Raw genomic sequence first — 27357 nt, forward strand, 5'->3', positions numbered from 1 at the left:
CTTACCTCCTAGATAATTTTCATTCAGTCAATATTTATTAAGACTTGACTATGTGCCAGGCATAGCATCAGGAATACAGGTGTAATGACTGTTTTATTAGGCATCAGGAATACAGGTGTGAATAAAACAGTAATGACTGCTTAAATTACATAGAGGAGTTGCAAGCTGGGGTTACCACGGAACATACATACATACATTTATGTATGTATGTATGTATGTATGTATTTATTTATTTATTTGACAGAGAGATCACAAGTAGGCAGAGAGGCAGGCAGAGTGGAGGGGGGAAGAAGGCTCCCTGCTGAGCAGGGAGCCCGATGCAGAACTCGATCCCAGGACCCTGGGATCATGACCTGAGGCAAAGGCAGAGGGTTAACCCACTGAGCAACTGAGGCAGCCCACCACAGAACATTTAGAGGGCATCACATAGTTGGCTAGATCAATTATTCTATCAAGGTGCTAGAAAACACCTGATAAACAAAATGTCATTTAGTAAGATGCCTTGTTTAAAAAACATAATTCTACTAATAAAAAGATCATTTTAAATGGGAAATCAGAAGAATTATATAGTGTGATCTTTAAGTCCATAATTAAAGACAAAAGTGGAATACCCAGGGGCACCTGGGTGGCTCAGTGGGTTGAGGCCTCTGCCTTCGGCTCGGGTCATGGTCCGGGGTCCTGGGATTGAGCCCCACATTAGGCTCTCTGCTCAGTGGGGAGCCTGCTTCCTCCCCCCCCCCCCCCCCGCTCCGCCTGCCTCTGCCTACTTGTGATCTCTGTCTGTCAAATAAATAAAATCTTTCAAAAAAAAAAAAAGTGCAATACCCAGTATTTCCACTGAAATATTTTAGAGCAACAATTTCTATTTTTTGAAGACATAAATTTATTTAACAAACAAATGAAAAAAGGATGAAAAGAAAGAAAATCAGATTTTTGTGTCAATGAGACTTCAAATAAATGAACATTATTAATCTGAATGAACAAATGAATGGAAAAAGACTACTGGTTTGGTTTTTTGAGTTTTTGGACTTAGCATTTTAGAATCTCAGTGAAATCCTCCAAAGTTCATGTGCAGACAATAGATAAGGATATGGATAGTCAGTAGGCAAAAACGAAGAGAATACAACTGTGAGATGAGCCATGTTAAATTATCATGAAGGAGAAAAACAAGACAAGATTTCTCTATGGCCCATATCCTTGACTAAAACACCAGTAAAGAAACTCATTTAAAAGATGGAAAAGTTCTGGGGCACCTGGGTAGTTCAGTTGGTTAAGGATCAGACTCGTGGTTTGGGTTCAGGTCATGATCTCAGGCTTGTGGGACCGAACCCTGAGTGGAACTCAGTGCTCAGCACTGGGTCAGCTTGAGATTCTTTGTTTCTCCCTCTCCTTCCCCCTACTCATGCTCTCTCTCTTTCAAATAAGTAAATAAAATCTTTCCAAAAATAAAAGATGAGAAAGTTCTTATCACACTTACCAGTTTTAAGTAAGTATGCAAATTCCTACATGTCAGTGATCCTATTCCATCTGACTTTGAAATACCCACCCTCCCCATCATTCACGGCAGGTGTCCAATGTTCCACCTTGTCCCACACCCTCTCCTCCTCACCCCACTCCCCCATCTCAATGATTCCCTATTTACCTCATAAGCATCTTTGATGTTCAAGGGCTCACCAAATGCTGCCACATGCCCCACAATGCCTTTGTTCCATTCTAAGCGGATACAGTTATTTGAAGCTTCTTCCAGTGTTGAACCTTCCGCAACATCAAACAGACGGCTGATAAGAAACTTGTCATTGGAGCTGTCCTCACAGACCAGAAACAGGGAATAGCGATCGGCGGAGATAAGTCCATGAATATGCAAGAAAATTTTGTGACATAAGGCTGTGACATCCAAATGACTAGAAATATCTTTCACTAATTCCAAGAGTCTTGAGCACTGGTCCCCTTCGTCATTATCAAACCTTCGGGGGGTTAGAGGCATCTGTTCCTTCTTTTCCGAGTCAGCGAGGAAGCTCACAGTGCCCTCGGAATCCTTGACGACAATGGGTCTAAGAGGCCGATCAAATTCAGAGGCAGAGATTTTCCTGGTTGGTGTTCCAGGCGCACTGCTGTCTGCACGAGGACTTGGCTGCGAGAGGCAAGAACAAGATTCCGTGTGGCTTCTGAGGCCCTCCTTGCACACGGGGATCGTGTGGACTCTCTCAGCAAACCAGGCATTGACCATTTCTCTGTAGGACAGAGTGCAGACTTAGTAAACATTTAAGGAACGTTTAGCAAACTGATTAGATAATAATTCAAATTTTCATAGAAAATAAAAACAAGGCAGTTTATTTAAGACAGTTTTATTTTGAAAAACTATAGAGAACAATTGCTTCAATAAACATTTTAGTAAAGTCTGATGCCTATAAAATAGATTTTTAGATATCTGATTTACAGTGCATAAAGCAGCAAGTCTTTTTCTCTCAAAAGCAGTTTACATTAGCATAAAAGACACTAAATTTGACAAGTCTTAGGAAAATATAAATATAAAAAATAACTCGCTGTCAAAAACATACAACTTGTTCTGAAGTTAAACGTTTGAAAATTTAAAACAAATATTTATCTAAATTTGGCTAGCTAATAATATGCTTAATTTTTTACAGTTTTATCTATATTGCTATATAGAGATTAGATTTAGAAGGGGGAAAATATAAACAATTCGATCTGGTATGTAGAAAGATTATTGACTTCTGTAAATATTATTCTAATAATGCTTGTTCAACAATGGTAACAATTATCTCTTCTTCCAGATTATCTACTCCTATATAAAGGAGAAAATTAGAAAGTAAGCAATACCTAATTTTAAAAATGTTGTCCAAGAAAATTTAAGTCATTTGTCTTAAATATACCTCTCTGTTAAAGAAATCCACTTGAGCTAAAGGCTTCATGGTAGGCGATTTTTTTTTTTAAAACAATCATCAGATCATATACATCAAAATGACTGTTCAGTTCAAATGATTTCCCTTGAAAAAAATGTAATCTTATACCAATTTACAGTGACATTACTTTAGACATTTTTGGGGCTCTTCTTTTGAAACTAACTTTTAAGAAAATTTATAAGGTAAATAAGGATATTAGTTTCCTCTAAAAGTTACACCTTGTTTTTCACTAAGCCCTCCTCTCAAAACTAACAAATAAAACCAAAACCAAAACCAAAACCAAAGCCAAAACAAACAAACAAAAACCACAAAAAACACCACACAAAAAAACCCTAGAGTAACAGCTAACTTAATATCTCTTATGCAGATTTGACTTTTCCCAAGACTCAAATTCACATTCAAAAGACAAAAACTAGCTATCACTGATGATATTTAAAAGAATTTGCCCATAATAAAAGCAAAACAATCCCCACTCTACAATGACATATTGATTATTTTCACTAAAAGGCCAGGACAAAAAGTTGGACAATGCACTATTTTGGAGAGTGTTGGTATACGGACACTCTTCAATCGTTTTGGCTGTAGTAATATGAAAAAGGAAAATAACACATTAGTTTTACACAAAAGAATGATAAAACTACATTTATAGCAAAATGTTTTGTGATTTTAATGTTAAAGGACTATTGTTAACGTTTACCTACAAATCTATACTGTCACTAAGATGCACGTTTAAGAGATTCAAGTTTGTTTTCTATCTTTCTTGTATATATGATGCATGCAGTCTTGAGACAATTTATTTTAAAATGCATTATTCATTCAATATTATGCTTTATTTGCATGCATGTATATATTAAATAGGATTCCTTTATCTGAGGGCCTTGGGTCCAGATCAACACAATCTTCTGATACTGAATGATGTAAAATAAAATTCCTTCTCTACCTTAAGAGACTTTTCCAGAAAAAAAAATCTTTTTACCACCTCGCTGGAGGTAAACAGGCAATTTCTAACAAATTTTCAAATGCATTTATCCTTTGTTCCCGAGATTTTATCCATGTGGCCAAAGAAGTTCCAGACTATTTATTGTAGCACCCGTTTGTTATAGCAAAGATAACAAGCTACCCGGACCAGCTGTTTAAATACATAATGATACATTTATACAATGGAATACTAGGGCAGTCCTGAAAAATTGTTGTATGAGCCGCTGTGAATAATCTCCACAATTTATTAAGTGAAAAAAGAAGAATACAGAGGGAAAAAGAAGAGGCTGACTTATTTCTGAATCTCTACTAAGTTTTCCATTTTTGAGATACTCTATTGATTATTTTGTTTTGAACAACACTGTATTATTTGGTAAATATCTATTACTCTGAAATAGTACCAGTCTAGAAAGGAATGGGTAAAAAAAATAATAACAGATATTATCAGAATGACCTCAGAATTTCAAGTGTTAGATACAGTTGTAAAAACCTTTCAAAGATCCCTTTAAGAAAAAACACATAACCCCCCAAAATTGCAGTAGCAGTACCAAAGACATTGATATCAAAAAAGCATGTGAAGCTGTCAAAAATGTACAGGAAGTTTCTGACTAAAATTGTTTTGTAAAATACAGATAGGGAAAAAGCTCTATGTCTAAATTAACATATTTTGTGTGATTTAAACATATGTACATGTAACTTAAATTGTTAAATCAATATAAAAGAGGCGTTTGAGTTATTTCAGCTACCATTATAAAATTAAGTCCAATTTATTTCTTATCTTCTTATTGGAAAATGGTGATCAACTTTTTTTCTAATTTTTAGATATTTTTAAAGATTTTATTTATTTATTTGACAGAGATCACAAGTAGGCAGAGAAGCAGACAGAGAGAGAGGAGGAAGCAGGCTCCCTGCTGAGCAGAGAGCCAATGAGGAGCTGGATCCCAGAACCCCAGGATCATGACCTGAGCCAAAGGCAGAGGCTTTAACCCACTGAGCCACCCAGGCGCCCCCGACTTTTTTTTTTTTTTTTTTAATCAAAATATCTACATGACAGATCCATGCAGCTATCTAAACAGACAACTTAAAATGGTGAAAACAGAATTCCTAATGCCCTACCCATCATCTTACTCCAATCTCACTCTCTGCCAGTTTTCCTCCTATTAGGAAAGAGCACCATCACCTCCCTAGTTACTCAAATCAACATGTAGGAATTACTCTAAATTTCTTTTTCCTTCAAATCTCATGTCCAAGTAAAGTTGCATCAGTGTGACTCCCCAAACCTTATATCCCAATCTGTTCATTTCTATCTCTTGCATTAAATCCTGGTCCAAGTCCATTGTGGCCACAAGCCCCCACTGGTCTCTCTATCTTATACTCGCCCCCGTTCAATCCATTCTCCCCACAGCAGTCAGAGCAATCTTTGAACAAAATATATCTTAACATCGTCAATTATCGTACTTGGCTTCTCAGTGAATAGAGAACAAAACCCAAAATCTTTTAATCCCCTACCACAGTTCCCCTTGGCCAGGCTGGCCTCCCTGGTCCTCCTCAGACACCCCAAGCTCTAACTGTCCCCAGTCCAGAATGTTCTCCCCTCACCTACGTCTGGCTGATCATAGCTTCTACGTTCTCCTCTCAGACAATTCTTCCCTGGTTATGCCCCCTAGAGTGGCCTCTGACACATGATGTTCTCACCTCCCAGCACCTAAATGCTTCTTACTGGATATTTTTCTTATTGGTTAATCTGTTGTTTTATTGTCTGTCCCCTCCAACCAGATGTAAATTTCATCAGAGCTACTTGTCTGTCTTAGAAAATGCCTGTCTCATAGTCTGTCTACAATAAATAATTCTTGAGTAAAGTGAATGGATCAAAAGTAAGGATCCTAAATTAACTACACCAAAAGGGACAACAGTCTTTGAATATATGAATGCTGGTATATTTGTTACAAGAAATCAACACTGTGGTTTAACTGTTAATATTCTTTACTTCTTGGATGTAAGTCTCATCCTGACTATGGTATGATGTAAATCTCAACTAACTATGGTTAATTTATTCTCATATAACCTGAAGGACCTACTATATGTCTTAAATGGAGCCAGTGCTTAAAAATACTTTGTTCTATGTTTTTTTATTACTGTATCTGCCTCACAAGTGTTTTTGTTCCTAGCTATTTTCTTGGTGAGGGAATTTAATATTAAATTATACAGGAATAGCAGATCTTGTACATTCACTCATTCAATCAACAATTTTTATTAACCACCAGTCATGGGGTATGGGGTTTCTCATGACCACATTATAATAACCACATTATTGATTATCTGAATCCCTGTAGTTATATGCTTATGCAGGAAAACATACGTTATCATAATATCAAAACACTCACTTAGGAACCAACCCACAAATAAAATTAAATCATTTCTCACATCTCTCTCTCATCACACATCCCTTAAAGTTTTGTAGTGTATGACCCAGGTGGCCATATGAAGTGGGCCTTTCCTCTTAAGACTATTAATCCTCTTCCGATAATTTTTAAATATTTCAGTCTCTATACAAATACAAATAATCTGCAAATCAAAATTAAAATTCTTATATAAGATACAGAATTTCTAGAAGTAGATCAATGTTGGAGAACCATTACAATATATATATTTTTTTACAATTACATTACATGACAATTATAATATTACACAATGCCACTAACAATTAAGGGCTATGCCCAATTAAAGATCAGCTAACAAATACAAAAATAATCAACAAGGAAAATGACATAAGTTACTTGAAAAGAGAATTTTATTTAAATAATTATTTTCAAGACTAAGAAATATCCTTGAAAAATCTGAAGAAACCTTCAAAATATTAATTTGAAAAACTATTTCTTGAAAAAAAAGAATCTCTCACCCTGTCATAAAAGTCAAACATGGAGAAGTTAATTGATTATGTAATAGTTTTGTTAAAAATTGTTTATTCTAAAATTTAGCATGAAATATTCATTATAATATAAATTTTATTAAATCTAGGACAAGGTTAATTTACTTTCATAATCTCTGGGTCCGTTTTCAAGATAAAGTTGTAATCAATCCTTTCTACTGATTTTTTCCCCATTTTAATTGGATTCATGCTTAAATATCATTTTTCTTACAGAATGAATTATTCTCCTAAGGTAAAGATCTGAGTGTGTCAGGCACTATGCTGCACACCAGAGAGTACTAAATTCCCCAGGCAAACCATTCAGTGACCACGCCTCCAAAACTGAAGTTTATGTTGTGTTCAGGAGTTAATTTATATACATATTGGATTTTGCCAACATATGAAGTTAAGTGTAAATGGATACAAATGAACAAAGATGGAAAAGACAACTGTGAATATGTCAGATATAAGGGTAAAAAAAAAAAGCATCAGATGGGATTCAAGAAACCTAGATGGTACTTCTGACTGGGCAAATCACTCCTGTGGATAGGATAGGTTTTCTATTTTCACTTCTCTTCCTTAATTTTTAGGATTTTGAAAAGTACTTATATGAATGATACTGGGAGAAAAAGGGGGGCACCATTTTATTTAAACCCGGTAAGGCAGGCATTAACAACCCTGTTTCCTAAATTATGAAGCTAAAAATAAATGGCTGAACCAAAGATCTCTATTTGATAGCAAAATCAGGAGTCAAATCCAGGTCTCCTTTTCCAAGTCTTATGGCCTGTAAGAATATAAATGTTCCCAGAACATTAATGCTTATCCCAAAGGAGGCACTCTGTAACTTCTGGCTGCATCCAGAAGAGTCAAACTCAAATTCAAGCATACAAGGCATAGAGAGAATAAGATCACTTAAAATAACACATTTTTGGGGCGCCTGGGTGGCTCAGTGGGTTAAGCCGCTGCCTTCGGCTCAGGTCATGATCCCAGGTCCTGGGATCGAGCCCCGTGTCGGGCTCTCTGCTCAGCAGGGAGCCTGTTTCCTCCTTTCTCTCTGCCTGCCTCTCTGCTTACTTGTGATTTCTCTCTGCCAAATAAATAAATAAAATCTTTAAAAAAAAAAAACACATTTTCTAACTTAATTTTTTGCCCTCAGATCATAAAAAGATTGGCATATTAAGCCATTGAGGTAAAAAATGTCTCAAAGGACTCAGAAAATAAAGATTCTTAAGGATTGTGTCCTGAAAAAATCCCAGGTCTGTTTCTCTAAAATCAGGTCGTGTTTTATAAATCTAAAACAATGCACTGAAAAAAAAAATGTATAATGAATGTGTTCAAGAGAACAGTGATTCTTAAGGTTGCTAGATTCAGCAAAGAAAAATACAGAACACCCAGTTAAAACTGAATTTCAGATAAACAATGAATAATTTTTAGTCTAAGTGGTATCTGAAATTCAAATTTAACTGGGTATCCTGTATTTCCTCTGACCACACCACTCATTCTATATTCCTTTCCCCAACTGAAATTGTTGGCAGATAGACAACAAAGAAAAGGTAGGTTCTATACAGCATACTAATGAGCTCCACACTATCAAAGCACTAACACTAATTTTACCATCAAAAGAGCACAAAGGACTACCACACTGTGATCCTTTGTATAATAACTGAACCTTTGGAAAGCTTATAGATTAATGATTTGTGGTATAAAATTTCTCTTTAAACCAAGTTCTTTCATTTTACTCTCAAAACCACACTGTGTATTTAATAGAGAAAAAACAAATTATAATTGACTCATAAATGAGAGGCTGACTAATTACTAAAAATCCTTGGGACTACAAAGCATCAAGGGGCTAAGTTTTTGGGAATCCTAAATTCTAATCTAATCTAAGGATTTCCTACAAATGAATTGTATGGCCAGAAGCAAACAATTTTCCTCCTCTGAGTTTCAACTTCATCTTCTATAAAAACAGGGAAAATACCACCTCTACTGACATCTTGATGAAGTGCAAGGTGCTGTCTTCAGCAGGGTATAAAATCAAGAATACCAAACAGGCCATCAGAAGCTATAAGACTACACAGAAGTGAGCCTGAACCATTTACAACTTTCTCTGGATTTCCAGTCTTTCAGTTGTAAACAAGGGCAGCTGTATTAACAGGCCATGAAGACACCCCCCACCCCCCCAACAAAGGCTTCCTTTCTCAACAGGCCAGTGGGTGATCATTAGGTCAGTCAACTCAATAACTTTTTTTTCCCCTCTCCACTTCCTCTTTTTTAAATGGGAGAAGGACCTCCTTACTCCTTCACTCACCCTGCAGGGCTGATACAGGAATCAAATTAGAAAACACTTGTAAAGGCATTTCAAAATCTCCTCCATATATTTAAGATTTTGCTATTTCCTGTACCCTAAGCACTCATTCCAATGGAGATGCAAGGCAGGGGTAGGAAGCGGTGGCTGTTCCTTTCTTCATAAAGTTCTAAGAATCAGAGAAACAATGAGGGGAAAAAAGGTGCTCCTGGTGTACAGAGGCTGAGTGGGCTAACAGGTCTGGAAACAGGCTGGCTACGGGCAACCTGATGACTCAAAGCCCTTGGCCAAAGCAGATACTACAGAATGGCATTCTTTTTTTTTTTTTTTTTAAAGATTTTATTTATTCATTTGACAGAGAGAGAGATCACAAGGAGTCAGAGAAGCAGGCAGAGAGAGAGGGGGAAGCAAGCTCCCCGCTGAGCAGAGAGCTCGATCCCAGGACCCTGAGACCACGACCCGAGCTGAAGGCAGAGGCTTTACCCCACTGAGCCACCCAGGTGCCCCCAGAATGGCATTCTTAATAGAATCCCACGAAGTTCTCCCTCTTCCAAAAAAATAAGAGTCCTATCATAACTCTATACAAGTTGCAGCCTAACTAACGGGCAAAAAGAAGGAAAGAGACACAGTTCTGCAAGTTATTCTGACCCAATGTACAAGCACTTAGGGGCTCTGCTTTCGTGGATAAGCATGTCCTTCCTAACTGCCCAGCAAAGCTGGCAGCAATTAAAAGCAGGGCGGCCCTCTTTAAATCTTTCAGTTGATTTCACTTTACAAGGCTGTTAAGGAAAGCTAACAGGCCCTAGACACTTGAAATAAAGCCCTGGTCAAGGGAAATGCTGTGAAAATCGGTGCCAAAAATTTACATTCAGTGACAAGATCCTGATGTTTAACATCCCGTCCAAATCATTCCTTCTCTCCATACCAAATTCCACTCACTTATATCCTTCCTTATTTTATGATACAAAGAATTTCTTACCTCATAAATGAGTGGTACTCATTTTAAATGGCTAAATTAAATTTCGTTTTGTGTGTGTTTGTTTTTAACTTTTACAGCATGTCTTAAAATAAATAGAGAAACCCTGGAGGGTACCAAAATCAATATTGGGAGTTATTCCTCTCAGGTAACACAATGTGAGTATCATCTGTGGTTTCAAACTTGTATACACCTTAGATGCTGCTCAGGCTCACAACGGGACACTTTCCCACACTAAGCAAGTAAAGAGCCCAAAATATTGATACTAATTCGATGACAGGAAATAAAGCTAAATGGCAGTTATCAAAAACTTGCCATGACTTGTCACAAATGTGACCTGAATTTTACATTTCAAATCCTTTTAAATATTAGTAAGTCCAATCAGAAGTTTATTTTCTTAATATTCTACTTTAGGGAAGACTCTTGCCGTCCAAACTGCTCATGCAATGGCAATTTGACTTAAAAATCAGTGTCATGAAGAGTAATGTTTAACACATTTTGATTTCACTGAGGTTCTTTATTAACACTACCAGCACTGCACCCTTTAAAATGGTGTTACAAAGTAGGTGGAGCACCCTACAAAACCAAATGAGTTCATGCACTCAAAAGGCCAGGAAGCCGGGTTCTAGCAGCTGCTGCAGGAAAAGGCTGAGCTGGATATTTCTTTCTTTCTTTTTTTTTTTTTTAAAGATTTTATTTATTTATTTATTTGACAGACAGAGATCACAAGCAGGCAGAGAGGCAGGCAGAGAGAGAGGAGGAAGCAGGCTTCCTGCTGAGCAGAGAGCCTGATGCGGGGCTCGATCCCAGGACCCTGAGATCATGACCTGAGCCGAAGGCAGCGGCTTAAGCCACTGAGCCACCCAGGCGCCCCTGAGCTGGATATTTCTAGTTGGACATTTTGAATCTTTAGTAATACACAGAGGGATGACCAAGTTCGTTCATTTGTGAATGATAAAAAAGATTAAAAAAACTCGGGGTAGTGGGAAAGCTTAGAAAATGAATTGTCATTTTTTACAGTGGTTATAACAGAGTTTATTTCCTCAAAATTATAAATGTGGCAGAACTCTGTGTGCTTATATTTTTCTAAGTTGATGAAAAGTGTATCATTCTTAAAATGGTAACATCAACTAACTTTATGATTTAATTTAATGGTTCAAACCTAGCCATACCTTTTTTATGGATATTAAAATAGACTTAAGTTTGTTTATTGAGTACACTTCATCTTCTTTCTAAAAATATTACAAGTTGATTAGTAATCCTCACTGAAAATATGAAAGGTAACCATAAGGCACATACGCTGTTAACAATCAAAACTTTTCCTCCTTTTCCAATTTTTCATTTTTACTCAAGATTATTAAAAACCTATCACAGGAAAGAAAACTACAATTTATAGTTTGTGTTCTAGAAATTTTCCACTAATCTAGATATGTAACAGCCTCCTCAAAATGCCTTCTATCTAAAAATATTAAGTAGGAAGTGCACAACTTACTGACAGAACAGAGAGATGTAAACTCTTGCATAGTATTTCAAATATGATTGGCAAAAGACACACACACACACACACACACACACGCACACAGGTATCTGAGTCCATAAGGACTCTATGCAGCAATAACTTAACTTTCTACCAACGTTGAAGTGCTCACTCATCTTACAAAATGAATCTTAAAAAAGACAGAAATGCCTTAAAATATGTATTTAATATTCCAGATGTCCTGAAAAGGGAAAATGATTAAAATACTTTGCCTAGGTTTTATATAACATTTCTTGGCATCTGGAAAACTGAGGAAAAAAAGAAGAAAAATTTACAAAGCAAAGTAAAATTGTGATATAAACACCGTAACTCTCTTAAGTTAAAAACACAATTAAATGAAACCTAATTATAGAGCAATAGTTTAATGTATTTGGTATTTTTGCCTAAAATAATGTATCAAAGGATAAAAATTCTTTGAAAATATACTGTACTTAGGGTATTTGTGTTCTAATACTAAAAATATAATTGTGATGGCCTAGTACCTAAATATTCAGCCATTCTATTTTAAAATGTCATTTGAGAGTTCCCACTTTTTATACTCTAAAATTATATATGGAAACTAAACCCACTTGGGCAAAGTCTCCAGGCACATTATTTAGTAATGCGCATGCACATTAAATGGCCCTAGGAGAAACCTGAACCTTTTCCTGCGTTAGAGTCCACATGACATTAAATCTATGAGCCTTTGCTTTGCTTCCCTTACCGCTGACACTAAACTCCAGTAGAGCCTGGTGGGTAAGCGCCCTACGTGGGACAAACTTGGGCTTCAACCCCAGAGCTACTTCTTTCTAACAGTAAAACCTTAAGTACATTATTAACTCTTTCCATAAATGAATGGAGATAATGACAAACCTCCCTCTGGTACTTAAGAAAACTAAAGTAGGGTGTCTTGTTGGCTCAGTCAGTCAAGCAGCTGACTCTTGATTTCGGCTCAGGTCATGATCTCAGGGATCCATTGATCCCTGTGGTGGGCTCCATGCTCTGCCAGGAATCTGTTAGAGGATTCTCTCTCTCCCTCTGCCCCTCCCCTAGCTCCCACATGCACACATACATACACACTCTCTCTCTCTCTAATAAATAAATCTTTGTAAAAAATTAAAGGAAATAATGCATATAAAGTGATAGCACAGAGCCTGGGACACACAAACTCTATGTCTAATACAATATTTAATATATGATAGTTATTATTTTTAAGTTAATCAAACATTATTAAATGGAGTGTATCTTCAAAACCAATTTTTTGTAAAAATAAAAATAATTTATTCAGTGGCCTTGTACGGAATAACTAGATGTTAGCCATTGCTTCTTTAGCTCCTACTTTGGAAACATTAATGTCTCTACAGAAACACATATGAAAAACATAGTTGGTTTAATGATAGTATTTTCTCAAATTAGAACTGAAAAAACATTAGACTCCCTAGTCTAATAACTCCACTTACATATGACATAATTTTCTGAACAATATATAAAAATAAAGAGCTGAACATTTTATTTTATTTTTTTATAATTTTTAAATTTTTTTATAAACATATAATGTATTATTAGCCCCAGGAGTACAGGTCTGGGAATCAAGAGCTGAACATTTAGCTCAGAACATTTAGCAAGAACGTAACTTGTTTTTCCATTATCACTTAAAAATTAATTTTTTGCAAAAATAAATTAGAGATTTAAAGATGATTTTTTCAAAATATCGAAGATAAAATATCTGACAACAAACGTGAGAAAATATATACCTAATTACCTGTAATGAAAACCACAGCAATATTTCATAATAACCATAATTCTAAACTAGAGAATGGTTTTATTTTTATTTTTATTTTTTAAAGATTTTATTTATTTATTTGACAGAGAGAGAGATCACAAGTAGACAGAGAGGCAGGCAGAGAGAGAGAGAGAGAGGGAAGCAGGCTCCCTGCTGAGCAGAGAGCCCGATGTGGGACTCGATCCCAGGACCCTGAGATCATGACCTGAGCCGAAGGCAGCGGCTTAACCCACTGAGCCACCCAGGCGCCCATAGAGAATGGTTTTAATACTAGACAAAATAATACTTTAACACTCTGCTACAGATTTGGGGACTGAAGTTGGTCCGTTTTAGTTCCTATCCTAAGGGGCTCATGAGGAATTTCTCTAACTAGGCTGAAGCCTGGGCTTCATGGAAGGCTATGCAGCAAGTCCTTGAGCAGCAACATTTGGGGAGATTTGCAGGGTGTCTAAGATAAAAGAGTAAAAAGTTGCAGGCCCTGAGTAATGCACAAAACACAATGCATTCCCATGTTTTTAAGTTTACTGTTAAAACATCATCCTTTTTTCTTTCTAGCCAATGCTTTTTTTCTTAACTTGTGTGAATTAATCACTTTAAAACCAGGATTAGGAAAAGTGTACTAATTTCCTGTCTAGAAAGGGATAGTTAAAAACTCATATGGAAATCTGCCAAAATTATCTATAGGAAAAGCACAAAAATTGCTTTTAGGTCCTAATTTTATAGTTTCAGTTATACCGCTTGCATAATTTGACCTGGATCCACTACTCGTATTTGGAAAGTAGTTAAAGAAGAAAACTACTGGGGCGCCTGGGTGGCTCAGTGGCTTAAGCCGCTGCCTTCGGCTCAGGTCATGATCTCAGGGTCCTGGGATCGAGTCCCACATCGGGCTCTCTGTTCAGCAGGGAGCCTGCTTCCCTCTCTCTCTCTCTCTCTGCCTGCCTCTCTGTCTACTTGTGATCTCTCTCTCTGTCAAATAAATAATAAAAAATCTTTAAAAAAAAAAAAAAAGAAGAAAACTACTTAATCTGAGAATCTGATAATCTGTTCTCCTTGTGAGAATCAAGAATGCTCAGAGAGGGGGTGCCCCAAGTGGTTCAGTCAAACAGCTGCCTTTGGCTGAGGCTGAGGTCAAGATCCTAGGGTTCTGGGATCAACCCAGTGTTGGGCTCCCTGATCAGTAGGGAGTCAGCTTCTCTTTCTCTCTCTCTCTCTGCAGCTCCCCCTGCTTGTGTGCTCTCTCTCTCACTCTCTCAAATTACATTTAAAAAAAAAAAAAAAAAAAGAATGGAAAGAGATTTTTAAACTCACTAATGAATTTCTCTGCCTTGATTCCCTACCCCCTCCCACTTGAAAGCTCAGGGTTATTGATTTGGGCCAAACTGGGCTGTGGACAACACAGGGAGGTCTGGACTCTCATTCAAATTCCCTCTCCAGAACTTCACACAATCCATAAATGGTTCTATTCAAATCATTAATTAATTTTCACGTAAAAAATAAGGTCTCTTAAAATCTATGAAATCACTGTTCATTGGTTCTAATTCCCACTACCAGAATAAAAGAACGACTATTAAAATATATAATTATATTTAAAGTGCTAATGATTCTCAAGGTAAAACAGTAAACTACTGAAATTCACTCTAAAAAAAGAGAAAGGAATATGCATTATCTCCTTTAAATTTCTTAAGAAGCCTATGAAATAAATGCTATTTACATTTTACAGAGAAGGCAGACAAAGCACCTAAGGTCATACTTTTTTAAAGAGATAGTTCTACAGTTGAAGCTAAGATTTTTCCCACCTAGGGCCCTTACCCACCATCAGTAGAAATCAATATTAAATAGTTCAAAATACTATGTTTTTAGTATTAGAACACAAGCAACATGTATGTAGTAATACGCCCTTGGAGGCACTTGCAAATGTGGAGCATAATGATGGGGGAGCTCTGGCATTTAATGTCTGGGCCACAGAGATGTTAAACATCCTGCAGTGTGTTGAACAGCCCCTCACAACAACATAAAAAGGTCACCACTGAATGCTAATAGCATCCCCCCAACTTTTCTTTTTGGGGGGCAGGGGAGGGGCAGAGGGAGAGAGAAAGAGAGAGAGAGAGAATCTTTTTTTTTTTTTTTTAAGATTTTATTTATTTATTTGACAGACAGAGATCACAAGTGGGCAGAGAGACAGGCAGAGAGAGGAAGCAGGCTTCCTCCTGAGCAGAGCCCGATGCAGGGCTGGATCCCAGGATCCTGGGATCATGACCTGAGCCCAAGGCAGAGGCTTTAACCCACTGAGCCACCCAGGCGTCCGAGAGAATCTTAAGCAGGCTCCATACCCAGGATCAAGCCAGATGCAGGGCTCAATCTCACAACCCTGAGATCACAAACTGAGCCAAAATCAAGAGCTAGACAGTTAACTAACTGGGTCACCCAGGCACCCCCAATAACATCCCTTTTGAAAAGCATTGGCTTAGATGACAAAAAAGATGACTATACTATAACAGGCTATTAAATGAACCTGGGAAGATTTGGAGCACGTCCAAGTGATACCCTTGAATAATCTCTACACTGAGTTTATAGTGATTACTTCTCCTGGATCTGCCATGGAAAGGAAATGAATGCTCTGCCTGAAGTTATTCAGTATTTCCAAGTTTACTTTAGTTATGAAAACATCTGAGAAGTTAACTGGGACCAAATATAAATAAAATACAGAATTGCATCTTATGGTTTTACATTCAAATTTGACCAAGAGTTGAACAAAACATGTTCTGTAATTTTCCGTGCATTCACAGTCACATGTGTGAAAAATATTCCTTAAAGGAAAACCTACTTATAGCTAAAAGGAAGCATAATAACTAACAGACACTGATGCTGTAAATACATAATCTGATTCATTTTGTAGCTGATATAAGGGAAGATTGCACTGGCTTCGCATTTTTCAATCTGAGGTATGTGAAAGCCTGAGAGTCCCAAACAAGTATGTCTTGAATATCTGTAATTTTTCTATGAAAAGGTATTAATTTTGCATTTTCACACTGATGATAATTAAAACAAAACAAAACAAAAAGGTGAAAGACATATACTTTAAAAGACTGGGATGACCACCTTAAAATCAAGCACTGTCCTGCAATTCTACCAGGTTTATACTTATGTTTACAATCACACTACAGCTCCGTGGTTCTAGCATAAAAGAGAAAATAAAAAAGAGACAAATTTAATATATGCAAATATGCTTTCAAATCAAGTGCAAACTATAAGCTGGTATGCTGTGCTATGGGAATAAAAGCTTGGTGACTGAGCAGACCCAGTAGGAGAAGTGAATCATCAGGACAACTGTAGCAAAGGTGAGCTGACCTCACCAGACCCTTTACTGGGCAGTCAGGGCCATCTTCACTCTGCCATGTTGATTTAATAAATGCTGTCAATTAGCATCTGGCTGGAGATGTACCACTTTTATTCACAGTTAACTTATAAATTTATTTTGGTATTATAATTGGGAAAATGCTGTAATTATGATTAAATTATACCTACTCTTAAGAGTTTTGCATTTAACTAACATTAAATAAAAGGAAGTCCAACACTAGGTGTGATAGATATCTGGAACTTCTGGGTGTGTCTGTATCACTTTCTTTTGGGAATTCCCTGTCCCCTAAAAGCATATCATCTTACAGGTTACCTGCCACATCAAAGTACTTAGATACCCCTATTCTTCTGGACACAGTGATTGGTCCAGAGCAGGCACATGACCCAAGAAAGGCCAGTGTAATTTTGAAAGGACTGACATAAATAACAAGGTATTTATCTAACATGAGAATTTTAAGACCCATAGAAAGTTGCCCTGAAAATAGCTTCCAGCATATAATGAAAGCATACAGAATAAAGCCAACACAACATAGGGCCCAAAAATGGATGGATGTATGAATGGATGGATGGATGGAAAGAAGGAAGGAAGAAAGAATGGATGGGTGGATGGACTGAAGGAAGGCCAGATAAAAAGATATAAAGACAAGCAGAATCTTGACAATATTTGATCAGCTGAATTTCACAATCAAAACAATCTCCAGGTACTTAATTATGTAAGTCAATTTTGTATGAATTGAAGTAGTTACGACCAAACACTTTCTAACTAATATACTAGAGATGAATAAGAATGTCTTTTTTTAACAAAGGAACATTATTTAAGTGTAAGAAACACTGGATTACATGATCCCTCTAATTCAAAAACCCTCTGTGTGTGTGTGCGCTTTAATTATTTCATCAGCTTAAAAGATTAGGACCTTTTCTTACAACTTTGGCATATGTATTCAAATTCAACAAAGAGTAGAAATAATGATTGCTATTTTTTATAGTTATCACTAGGGATATGATACTAGAGGGGGGATCTTTCTTCTCCCAAGTTTAGATTTAATAAAATCATTCAGAGAAGATAATTTGCAAAAGGTTGATTTTAAAATTGACAATCAAGGGAAAAGTCTTGAAAAATACAGAAGCTAAAGCAATGGCAGAAAACATTTGAAAAAGCATGTTGAGTACAAATTACAAACCAGAGAAATAATAAATAGATATCCTTAAGAGCTTTTTAGAAGTTTTTTAGAATACTTATCAAAATTAAAGATTTTATTTATCTGAGAGAAAGAGAGCGTGCCCGTGTGCTCCTGCACAAGCAGGGGGAGGGGCAGAGGGAGAAGCAGACTCCCCACAGAGGAGGAAGCCAGAGACAGGGCTCAAACCCAGGACCCGGAGATCATGTCCTGAGCCAAAGGCAGACGCTTAACTGACTGAGCCACCCAGGTATCCCTAGCAAAATGATTCTTAAGAATTTAACACTCAGTTTGCTTTACCTGCCTTAAACATTTGGTTAGCAATAAGTATAAATTCCTACCAGTTAAAGAAAATGAATAAAGCATTTATATCACTATATATATATATATATATATATATATATATATATATATATATATTTCAAATTAAATGGGAATACCAAGTCAATAAATAAGATTACAGGGCTAAATATCAAATGAATGACTCATGTTGGAAATACTTTCTTCAATTTTTATTCCTAGGTATGTAGCTCACAGGGACTTTTTACTGAACACCTGATATAACAGATATCTCCAAGACCACATCAATCAGCTGTAAACACGGGTCAAACTGAATCTACATCTGTCCAGCTAAACTAATTTCACAGGAAGTCCTGCAAAGTCAGTAGGTAGCCTGCATCCTAAATTCAGAAATTCAAGAAATTATCCTAAATTCATTTTTCAACCCTCCACGATCAATCCACTCAGTGATTTATTCAATTGCCCTGCAGTCCTTACCAAAGGCTTTCATCGTAGCAAGGGCCTGTGATCCTAAAACCAGCTCAGAGAACAAAGAACAAATATAACTCAACATAACAGTTACAGATTTAATAAATTATTAGGTTGAAAAATTATAAACTAATAAACACCAAACAGTTCTGTGTAGCCTTTTCAATTACAGAAGAAATCTTTCCTGAGCATTATTAAAATGCATTAGGAAGTTCAAGCAAAGTTCTAAGTTAATTTGTGTTTCAAATCTAAAGGAAGGGGAGTATCTTAGACATTCTTTGTAATCAGATAAGGATGAAGATACAGACTTTACCTATAAAACCTAAAAGCCAATTTCAGATATTTTAAATATCTAAATATTTAGGTGGAATTACTTTAAAAGAAAATTTTATTGCACAACATATCCAAAATGCTAAAAATTGTACACCTTGAGGTGTTGGAAACATGATCTTATGAAAATATTGGTGATTTCTACAGATCTGAAAAAAAAGTTACTGAATTGTACTATATGCCTACTTAAGTTTTTGTTAGCTAAGCAAATAGATTTATTTTGAGATATTCATCTGTGACTAATTGTCATTGCATTAATTCTACCACATTGTTAGGACTCATGACCTTGCACTGCAGACTTTAAAGTGGATCTGATTTTGAAACCTTGAGAACACTATCGTTGGAAGGGCACTGAAAAATATCATTTTAGGGGTTCCTATAACTTCTTCTAGGAGGAAAGAACTTGATACACATGAGTACTTTCAGGGCACTAAAAAACAGCTTAAAGTTGGCCAAAAGAACCCTGCTTATAAACCATACAAAAAGAAAAGGTCATTACTGCATCAGAATTACCATCATAAAAATATTATAAATAATATTAAAGTCAGACTGAGTCAATAACCACAGGGTTTTATTATCTTCAACACTAGTGACAGCTTAATAAAATATGCTTAGCAAATCATTTGTCTGAAATATAAAAATTATATTCCTATACAATTACAGAAACAGTATTTCTAAAAAGTGGATGGCAATATTTATTTTATATCCATCAACTGATTAGTATAAATATCTTGCAAATAAAAATGTTACAGTTTTTAGAGGTAAGAAAAAATGATGAAAAAAAAGAAAGAAAAAAGTAAGAAAGAGAAGAGAAAAGAAAAAAAAAATCCCAAATACAGGACCCAGAATGTCAACTAATTCAGCACAGTTCTGCAGTGTCAAATAAAAAGTCTATCATAGAAAGCTACATGGAAGTGTAAAACTTCTGTTTCTGGACTTTGATCCAAGCGGTCATAAAAACTTGTCCTCACTTAGTAACTCCTATTTCCATTATATGCCAAATATTCTCAAGCTCTTGCCTAGTACAAAACAAAGCAATAAAAGGTCAATCACGTTACCCCTACAATACTAAATGATCTAAAACATGCACAATGGCAGAAATGATTAGTTAACTAATGAAAGGTAACATTATTTTAATATGCTGTCAAAAACAACGACAGCTGTTAAAGTGGCATTAGCACCAAGAAGCCTTCATTTGCAAATGCATGAAGATTAGAGCCCTTAATTAACAAAGAATCTCAGGGGGTTAGAACTGCAAAGTTGTCTAGAATTGAGGGTGGGAGTTTCCATATGTTGTAGTTTACTAGTCTCAAATGAATTTTTATGCCAATAGATTGTTATGAATTGTTCAAGTGACACTCAAATTCACATAAACAGGCTGTGATTACTAAAAAGCATCTATGCCCCAAGCTTGCAGCTTTTAACTAGGTGCTTAACTCTGTATTTGAAGACAGTTATAGGAAACAACGTAGTATAGCAGCAGAACTTCTTTCAAGGTCAATGAAAATTCACAGGTATTTAAATGAGAATTAGGAATGCCAGAAACCTTCATTCTGTTCAATGACAACTACTGAGTACAGATCATTCAGTCCAGGGATAGGATAAAAAAGCATGCATGAATGTCCAAAGACAACAATTAAATCGAATAAAGTAGAAATAGTTCCATTAACATACCTGTTTACAAGCACAGATGGCCAATCTAAGTGACTCCAAATTTATTTAAAATTTTAAAACCTGTTAAATATTTCTACAGAACTATCTTGTTTCATGGGGTTCTGGATCACATACAGTACTCATTTTACACTTACAAAGTGTAACAAAGGGAAAAAAGCAGAGTAACAGCTTCCAGTTAAAAAAAAAAAAAAAAAAAGACCCTAGCTGTAGAGTTAGACCGTCTGCAATAAGTTTTTAGCACAACCATATGAATTACACTGGGTTTAGAAGTTTGGAATTTTTATAACCAACTACTGTCTAGTCTCTCAAACTTAAATCTCCAGTTAATGCCACCAAATATAAGCCCAAACAGGAACCTCTGACTATATTGGTTATATTCTTTAAACTGACAACTTTCCGCACTTTATATCTCCTAATGAGGGCCTGTACTCCTCTTAAATATTTTACACTTTCGTTTTCAACTTACACTCAACAGAAACTCTTACAAATATATAAATATGTACGTGTACACACATACATGTCATATTATCAACATCAACTATAATATAAAAACCATAGCCAAAAAGTCTTTAGATAGAGTTTCAGATGATCTAAATTTTACAGTGAACAGTGTAACTTTGAGAAATGAGGATTTTAATCGAATGCTACTTGGCAGAAAAAGTAAGGTGAAAAGAAAATTAAATTTAACCCTTTCCATTTAACTTCCAGTAAAATGTTACTTTCAAAGTACCAGCAGGCTTTGAGTGAAGTGTTCTTATGTATGACTACTTAGAAACGATCACCAAACTATCCCAAGTTTCCGTCTCTAAAGGGAGAGGGGGGAAAAAAGAAGAGGACACTGATGCTGATTTATAAGACAAATCACTTTTTTCTTTCAACTACTAATAATCTGCCTACAAAACACCTCCAAAGAACACCCGACACGCTGAAAAATATCAGCCCGGCTCTCCTGCCCCCTCCCCATTCAGTAAGGACAGAGAAGTGGAAGTGGGCAAGGGTGAAAGGAAACTAGGGACAGATGGTCTCGGGTAGCAGGTGACCTTTGAAAACTGGGGGCCCACAACAATCAATATTTCCAGATCTAGATGGCCTTAGTGCCTCACCCCAAACTCGAAGGAAAGTGTCCTTTGAAAAGAAATTATTTTTTTTTTTTCAGGGTTTATCCTCTGGTTGCTCCAGATTTGGGATTTTGAAGGAAGATTACCAAAGGGGGGTAACCGGACCTTGAAAGGAGGGCGGAGTAATTAAACGGAAGAGATAAGACTTGCCCTAAGCTGTCGCCTCAGTCCAAAACCCCCAAAAGTGATGAAATCGACACAAACTCGTTAGGAGAAACAGCCTTAAAAAGAGCCCCTTCACAGATCCCCAAGTAATTCACCGTAAAAGAATAAAGGAAGACAAAAATATCAGACAGTCCATTCTCAGTGAAGCATCCCCCCGCTGCTGTGCCCCGGGCGCCACCACCCAGCACCCAGCTCCGCGCCCCCAAGGGAAAGTGGGAAGTGGGGGTGGGGGCGATGCTGAAGGGACTACCTTGTTTTGTCTCCAAAGGGCAACATAGCAAACATGGGAAGTTGGAAGTGCAGACCATGCGGCCTTCGCAGACTCTGGACTCCAGGAGGCGCCGGGGGGCGACGACGTGCCCAGGTGAGGTGCTGACTCGAAGCCTGCTCCCTTACCGACCCCGCCACCGCGCCACCGCCGGCTGCCGCCCGCTCGCCCCGCGCTGCGCCGCCCCCTGTCGGGGAGCGCCCGGCACAGCGGAGACCGAGCGCCGGCGGGTGGGAGCCCAGCGCCCTGCCCTGGCCGGCCGCTCTACCATCACCGCCTTGAGTGCGCTTTCCGGGCGGCCAAGGCAGCCAGAGTCAGCTGCCCGACGGCCCTTGCCTGGACAAGGCGGCAGCGGCGGCGGGTTCGGGACCGTTCCCCAAAGAGGCACTTCCAGGAGTCGGCCTGAGTCCGCGTGAGGAATCTTGCCCGGGCCAGCGGCTTCTCACCAACTCCTCAGGCTTCGGGGGATCCGCCCGCCTCGCACTCTCTGCTCCAGCTCCTCCTTCCTCGGCTTCAGCCTTAATTCCTCCCCAACTCCACAGCGAGCGTTTCCCACGCGCGCCCCAACTGCCCCCCGGGCAGCCACTTCCCAAAGGACAGGCGCCCTCCTCCCCGCCGTCCGCAGCGGCCGCCCCGGCGCTTGGCTCCGGACCAGGAAGAGCCGGCCTCTGGGGTCGGCTGGGGCCGCGCGGGACCCGTCGGTCCCCCGCTGTCCGCTCCAGCCGCGCCTCCCAGCGACCTTTGTGTGCGCGCGGCGAACCCCTCCGCGGAGCCCTTTAAGCGGCGCCGCCTTGGGAGCAAGAAAAGAGTGAAAGGAAGGGCCCGGGCCAAGCAAGGGATTGGAGGGGGGCAAAAAGCGACAGCACTTACTCTGGGAAGATTCCTGCATGTTGCTGCTTTGGGCTCCTCGTGGTTTCGCCCCTACCCCCGCTTCCCCGCCCCGCCAAGGGCCGGAGCGAGGGGGGACAGGGGAGGAGCGGAGCCGCTGGGACCGAGTTGGAAATGGTGCTTCCGGAGCTGCAGGGAAGGGGCTCAAAAACTGTTTGGGTTTGGCTAAGGATATTTAGGGGTACCAGGAGGCTAGAGAAGGGCTGCGGGAAGGCCCGTGAGCGCGGACGTATGTAAATAATCATGCTCTCAGGGAATACCAGGGCAGCCGGGGTATGTGTATGGGGCTGGGGGGGGGGGGCGTCCTCATGTACATTTCTGTATTTGAACTTTGTGAGCAAGTTAGATCGAATCCCACACTTGGGCTTTTCGACTGTACTAGCCATGAAGCCGAGGTCTTTACACACTAACAGCTCCAAAGACCTACTTCAAAAGCAAAGGGCCTGGGAACAGAGGTTGTTTAATGGTAAAGGAAGAGGAATATTCAGTAAGGGAGAGAGATGCGCCCCCAGGTCACTCTCAGCGCCCCGGGTGGGTCTTCCAGGGGTCCTCTTCTTACCTGGTGGCTTTCCTAACAAAGTAAGAGAAGGTAAAGTCCCAGTGATCATCCAGCCACGCTTCCACGCAATCCTGGTCCCGCTGCAGCTGCGACGCCCCGGAGCCAGGGCTGGCCCGCTCCATGATCCGCGCCCAGCGTCTCTGCAGCTGGTTTGTGCTGTTTTCCACCCCAGCTGGGGTCCCTCCCTCGGAGTAGCAGGACTCTGCCCCGAGACCCTCCCCCTCCTCCTTGCTCCAGTCCCGCAGGCTTTCAGCGAAGCCGCTCCCGCACTTCGCCAGCCTCTCGCCGCGCCCCGCCTCTCCTGGTCCTCACCGCTCCCAGGTGTGGCGGGTGGGGGCAGGCGCAGCAGCCGCGCGTCCTCCCTGGGGTCCAACGCAGACTGGTCTTGCAGTCTGTCGGATCCCCAGATTCTAAGGCGGCGGCGGAGGCAACTGGCTAGCTCTCCGGAAGCTAAGTGGCCACGGCTGGAAGGAGGCCACGCCGCCGCTGGGGTGCGCTGTGTGCTGAACGGGTTCCAGTGGAGCGTGCAAGAGGTGACTGTGGGTGTGTTCGCAGAGTGCCCCACAGTAAGAAAGGGAGAGTCGCGATGTGTGCGCCCATCCCAAGTGCTGAAAGCTGGAGTTAGGGGAACTTTTCACCAAAAGTAAGAGGTGCTGGTATTCTGGCAACTTTTCCTCAGGCCTGAGTGAACAATGACCATCGCGCCTCGCTTTCCTCCAACCCAGGACTTGGGTCTGGAAGGTGCAGGGATAGACCTTCTCCGAGCCTAGCCAGCGCGGGGCCCGGTGGGGGGCGGTGGGTGGGGGGGAGTGTGTGCCGCAGATTTGCAGGCCCTGGTGGGTAACTTCCAACAAAGACATTCCCGTACTTAATATGTTAGTAATAACGACAGTAATAATTATAAACTACGTGTCTTTGCATCAAACATACCCTTTTCATGACTGGAACAAGACTTTCCGGGAAAAGAAAAAGGAAAACTCAAATAATCGTGATGGCTTGTGTATGAAGTTAGAAAACGGGCACCTCTGTACAATTAGGTTAACTTGAGAGCACAGGTGCTCCCCGGGTACAGTGCGGAGCGGGCTGGTTAGCCCAAGTTTAATTATATTTATATTTATTTTTTTTTAAGATTTTATTTTTATTTGACAGAGAGAGATCACAAGTAGGCAGAGAGGCAGGCAGAGAGAGAGGAAGGGAAGCAGGCTTCCCGCTGAGCAGAGAGCCCGATGCGGGGCTCCATCCCAGGACCCTGGGATCATGACCCGAGCCGAAGGCAGAGGCTTAACCCACTGAGCCACCCAGGCGCCCCTAATTATATTTATATTTAAATGGAATTAATACACACACCCCACAAAAAAAGTATCCGTTTCAAAGGGCTCAGCCTTTCTACTCTGTTTTGTCCTATCCCAATCATGTTTTACAAAAAGGAATTGGTGTCTTCCTTTTGCTTTGTTCTCATCTCCATCTCCTTGTCCCTCAATTTGCAGTTTTAATATGATAATTTGCAATGACCTAATTTGGGGACAAAATTAGATCTGGAGTTGTATGTTTCACAACGTGTGAATGACACCATTAGCGGTGATATACCCATAGTGATTTAGCTGACATACTTTTAACAAAGTCCTTTCAAAATATTCTTGGCAAGAATGTAAGACATTACTCATAGAGTGAGTATTACTACACAGAAATACATAATTAAATTGATAGTATAAGAACTTTAAAAAATGTCTTCCAATCTCCCAATGCAATTGTTTATCCTTCCTGCATTAAATAACTGTCCTTCTATATTGAAGTTTTTCTGAAACTTTACTGATGTATGCAAGTAAACAAACCAACAAAAAGCAAGCAAAGCAGTAGAATGTTAAATAACGTGTGATAAATTATATCAGATTTTAATGTGCAAGTTGTCTCTAATTTGATACTGTGATCCTGATGTGTGACTACAGTGCTCGTGAACTAGAGACTTTGTCCTCAGTGCTCAGTTTTTCCCTGTGGAAATCCATGTATTTCTCCTAACAGAGGGTCAATTACAATTTAAAATTATACTTTGTACAAAAATGGAGTGAATTTTTGGCTTGAATCGTTTGCTTCAGTTGGCTGCTGTTAAATAAACAAGCACTTCCTGTCCATTTTTCTATTAGACTGAAAGGGTTAAATTATCAGAAACCAGAAAGGTTTTTGAAAAGTTAGTGCAAGAAAAACAATCTGAGGATTCTGCCATTAATGAATCTGAATTCTGTGTGGTGTACATGGTAGTTTGGGGGTTCCTGTGAAGGCCTGTTATTTGAAGTGAGCATATCACAGGAGATTGGGGGATGAGTTATTTCAAACTGTCCTAGTCTCCAGAAATCTCAGATAAAATTTGTAACAAACTTCTGTAACTTTAAAGTTGTTTTTTTTTTAAAGATTTTTCATTTATTTATTTGACAGACAGAGATCACAAGTAGGCAGAGAAGCAGGCAGAGAGAGAGGAGGAAGCAGGCTCCCTGATCAGAGAGCCCGATGCGGGGCTCGATCCCAGGACCCCGGGATCATGACCTGAGCCAAAGGCAGAGGCTTTAACCCACTGAGCCACCCAGGTGCCCCAAACTTTAAAGTTCTTAAGGGTGACTTTACCCTGACCTCTTGTTTCCCAGCTCTGTTTTATTTTTTTATCCCTATTTGCTAGATTGCTTAATGTTTTAACTTACTGGTATAGATTGCACTAAGCACCTCCAATCTTGTTTTAGAATGAGTTGAAGATTGAGTAAATAATAAACATTACCAGAAAATAACTTTAAAAAAGCTGTTAATGGTGTTTACACAAACAAATGTGCAATAGAGGCCTAACAGAAAGGCCTCCAATTCCCATTGTACTAGAATAACACGCGAACTCTCTAAAGTAGCTTACAAAGTTCTGCATGATTTGACTTTTACCTACCTCTACTGTTGAGGTTCTGCTCATACAACTAGAAAAAAATAAATCTGTGATGATCAAATTCCTTTCCCCAAAAAGGAATGTGAATTATTAAAGTCATGAAACTTCCCTGCCTCGTTTTTTTTAATTCAAATACCATATATATTTTTATTCAAATACCAATATATTCTGTCCCCTTTGCAAACTTACAGTATATTCAAGGCTTCAGAAAATTAATATATTTGCATTTATAATGAGTTCCAATTTTCACACTATTGAAGGGAGAAGACTAGAAGATACATTGTGGTGTTGAATGGAATTGGAGGTTAAAAATTAAGTGTGTGTGTGTGTGTGTGTGTGTGTGTGTGTGTGTGTGTGTGTTATATCATGTGGAGAAATCCCACATGATGAGGAAATTCAGGCAGTTTCTAAAAGCTGTGGGATCCTCCAGCTGACAGCCTACAAAGGAGTTCCAGTCAGTAAGAAAATGAATCCCTCAGTCTTACAAATATAAGGAACTAAATTCTGTAAACAACCTGTGTGAGCACAGAAGTGGATATTTCCCCATTTGGCCCCCAGATGTGACCACAATTCCAGCCAATATATAGATTTGCAGCCTTATAAGATGCTAAGACATTTTCATAATTGACATCCTAATAATAATGAGTCCTATAATCCATGAACATAGTATATTTATCCACTTATTCCAGTCTTTTAAGATTTTCCCCAGTATTTTTAGTATATTTGTCTTACGCATATTTTGTTGAAT

The 27357-nt window shown here is 38.9% G+C and overlaps 1 protein-coding gene across 4 annotated transcripts in view; it reads right to left on the reverse strand.

Annotated features, from left to right (window-relative positions):
* Positions 1-24141, reverse strand: part of PDE5A (phosphodiesterase 5A) — a 149920-nt gene extending 125779 nt beyond the window's left edge. The window contains exons 1-2 of one of the 4 annotated variants that reach the window (XM_047718327.1): positions 23693-24141; positions 1643-2231 (exon numbers count right to left, since the gene is read on the reverse strand). In XM_047718327.1, coding sequence (XP_047574283.1) covers positions 1643-2231; positions 23693-23814 — 711 coding nt within the window. In that variant the 5' untranslated portion in view covers positions 23815-24141. Of the gene's footprint in view, positions 1-1642; positions 2232-15899; positions 15905-22227; positions 23033-23115; positions 23230-23692 lie in introns of those variants that run through there. The other 3 variants (XM_047718329.1, XM_047718328.1, XM_047718330.1) reach the window with 3 other exon arrangements.
* Between the last annotated feature and the right edge of the window lie 3216 nt (positions 24142-27357).

Source organism: Lutra lutra, chromosome 2, assembly GCF_902655055.1.
Source record: "Lutra lutra chromosome 2, mLutLut1.2, whole genome shotgun sequence".
NCBI lineage: Eukaryota > Metazoa > Chordata > Mammalia > Carnivora > Mustelidae > Lutra > Lutra lutra.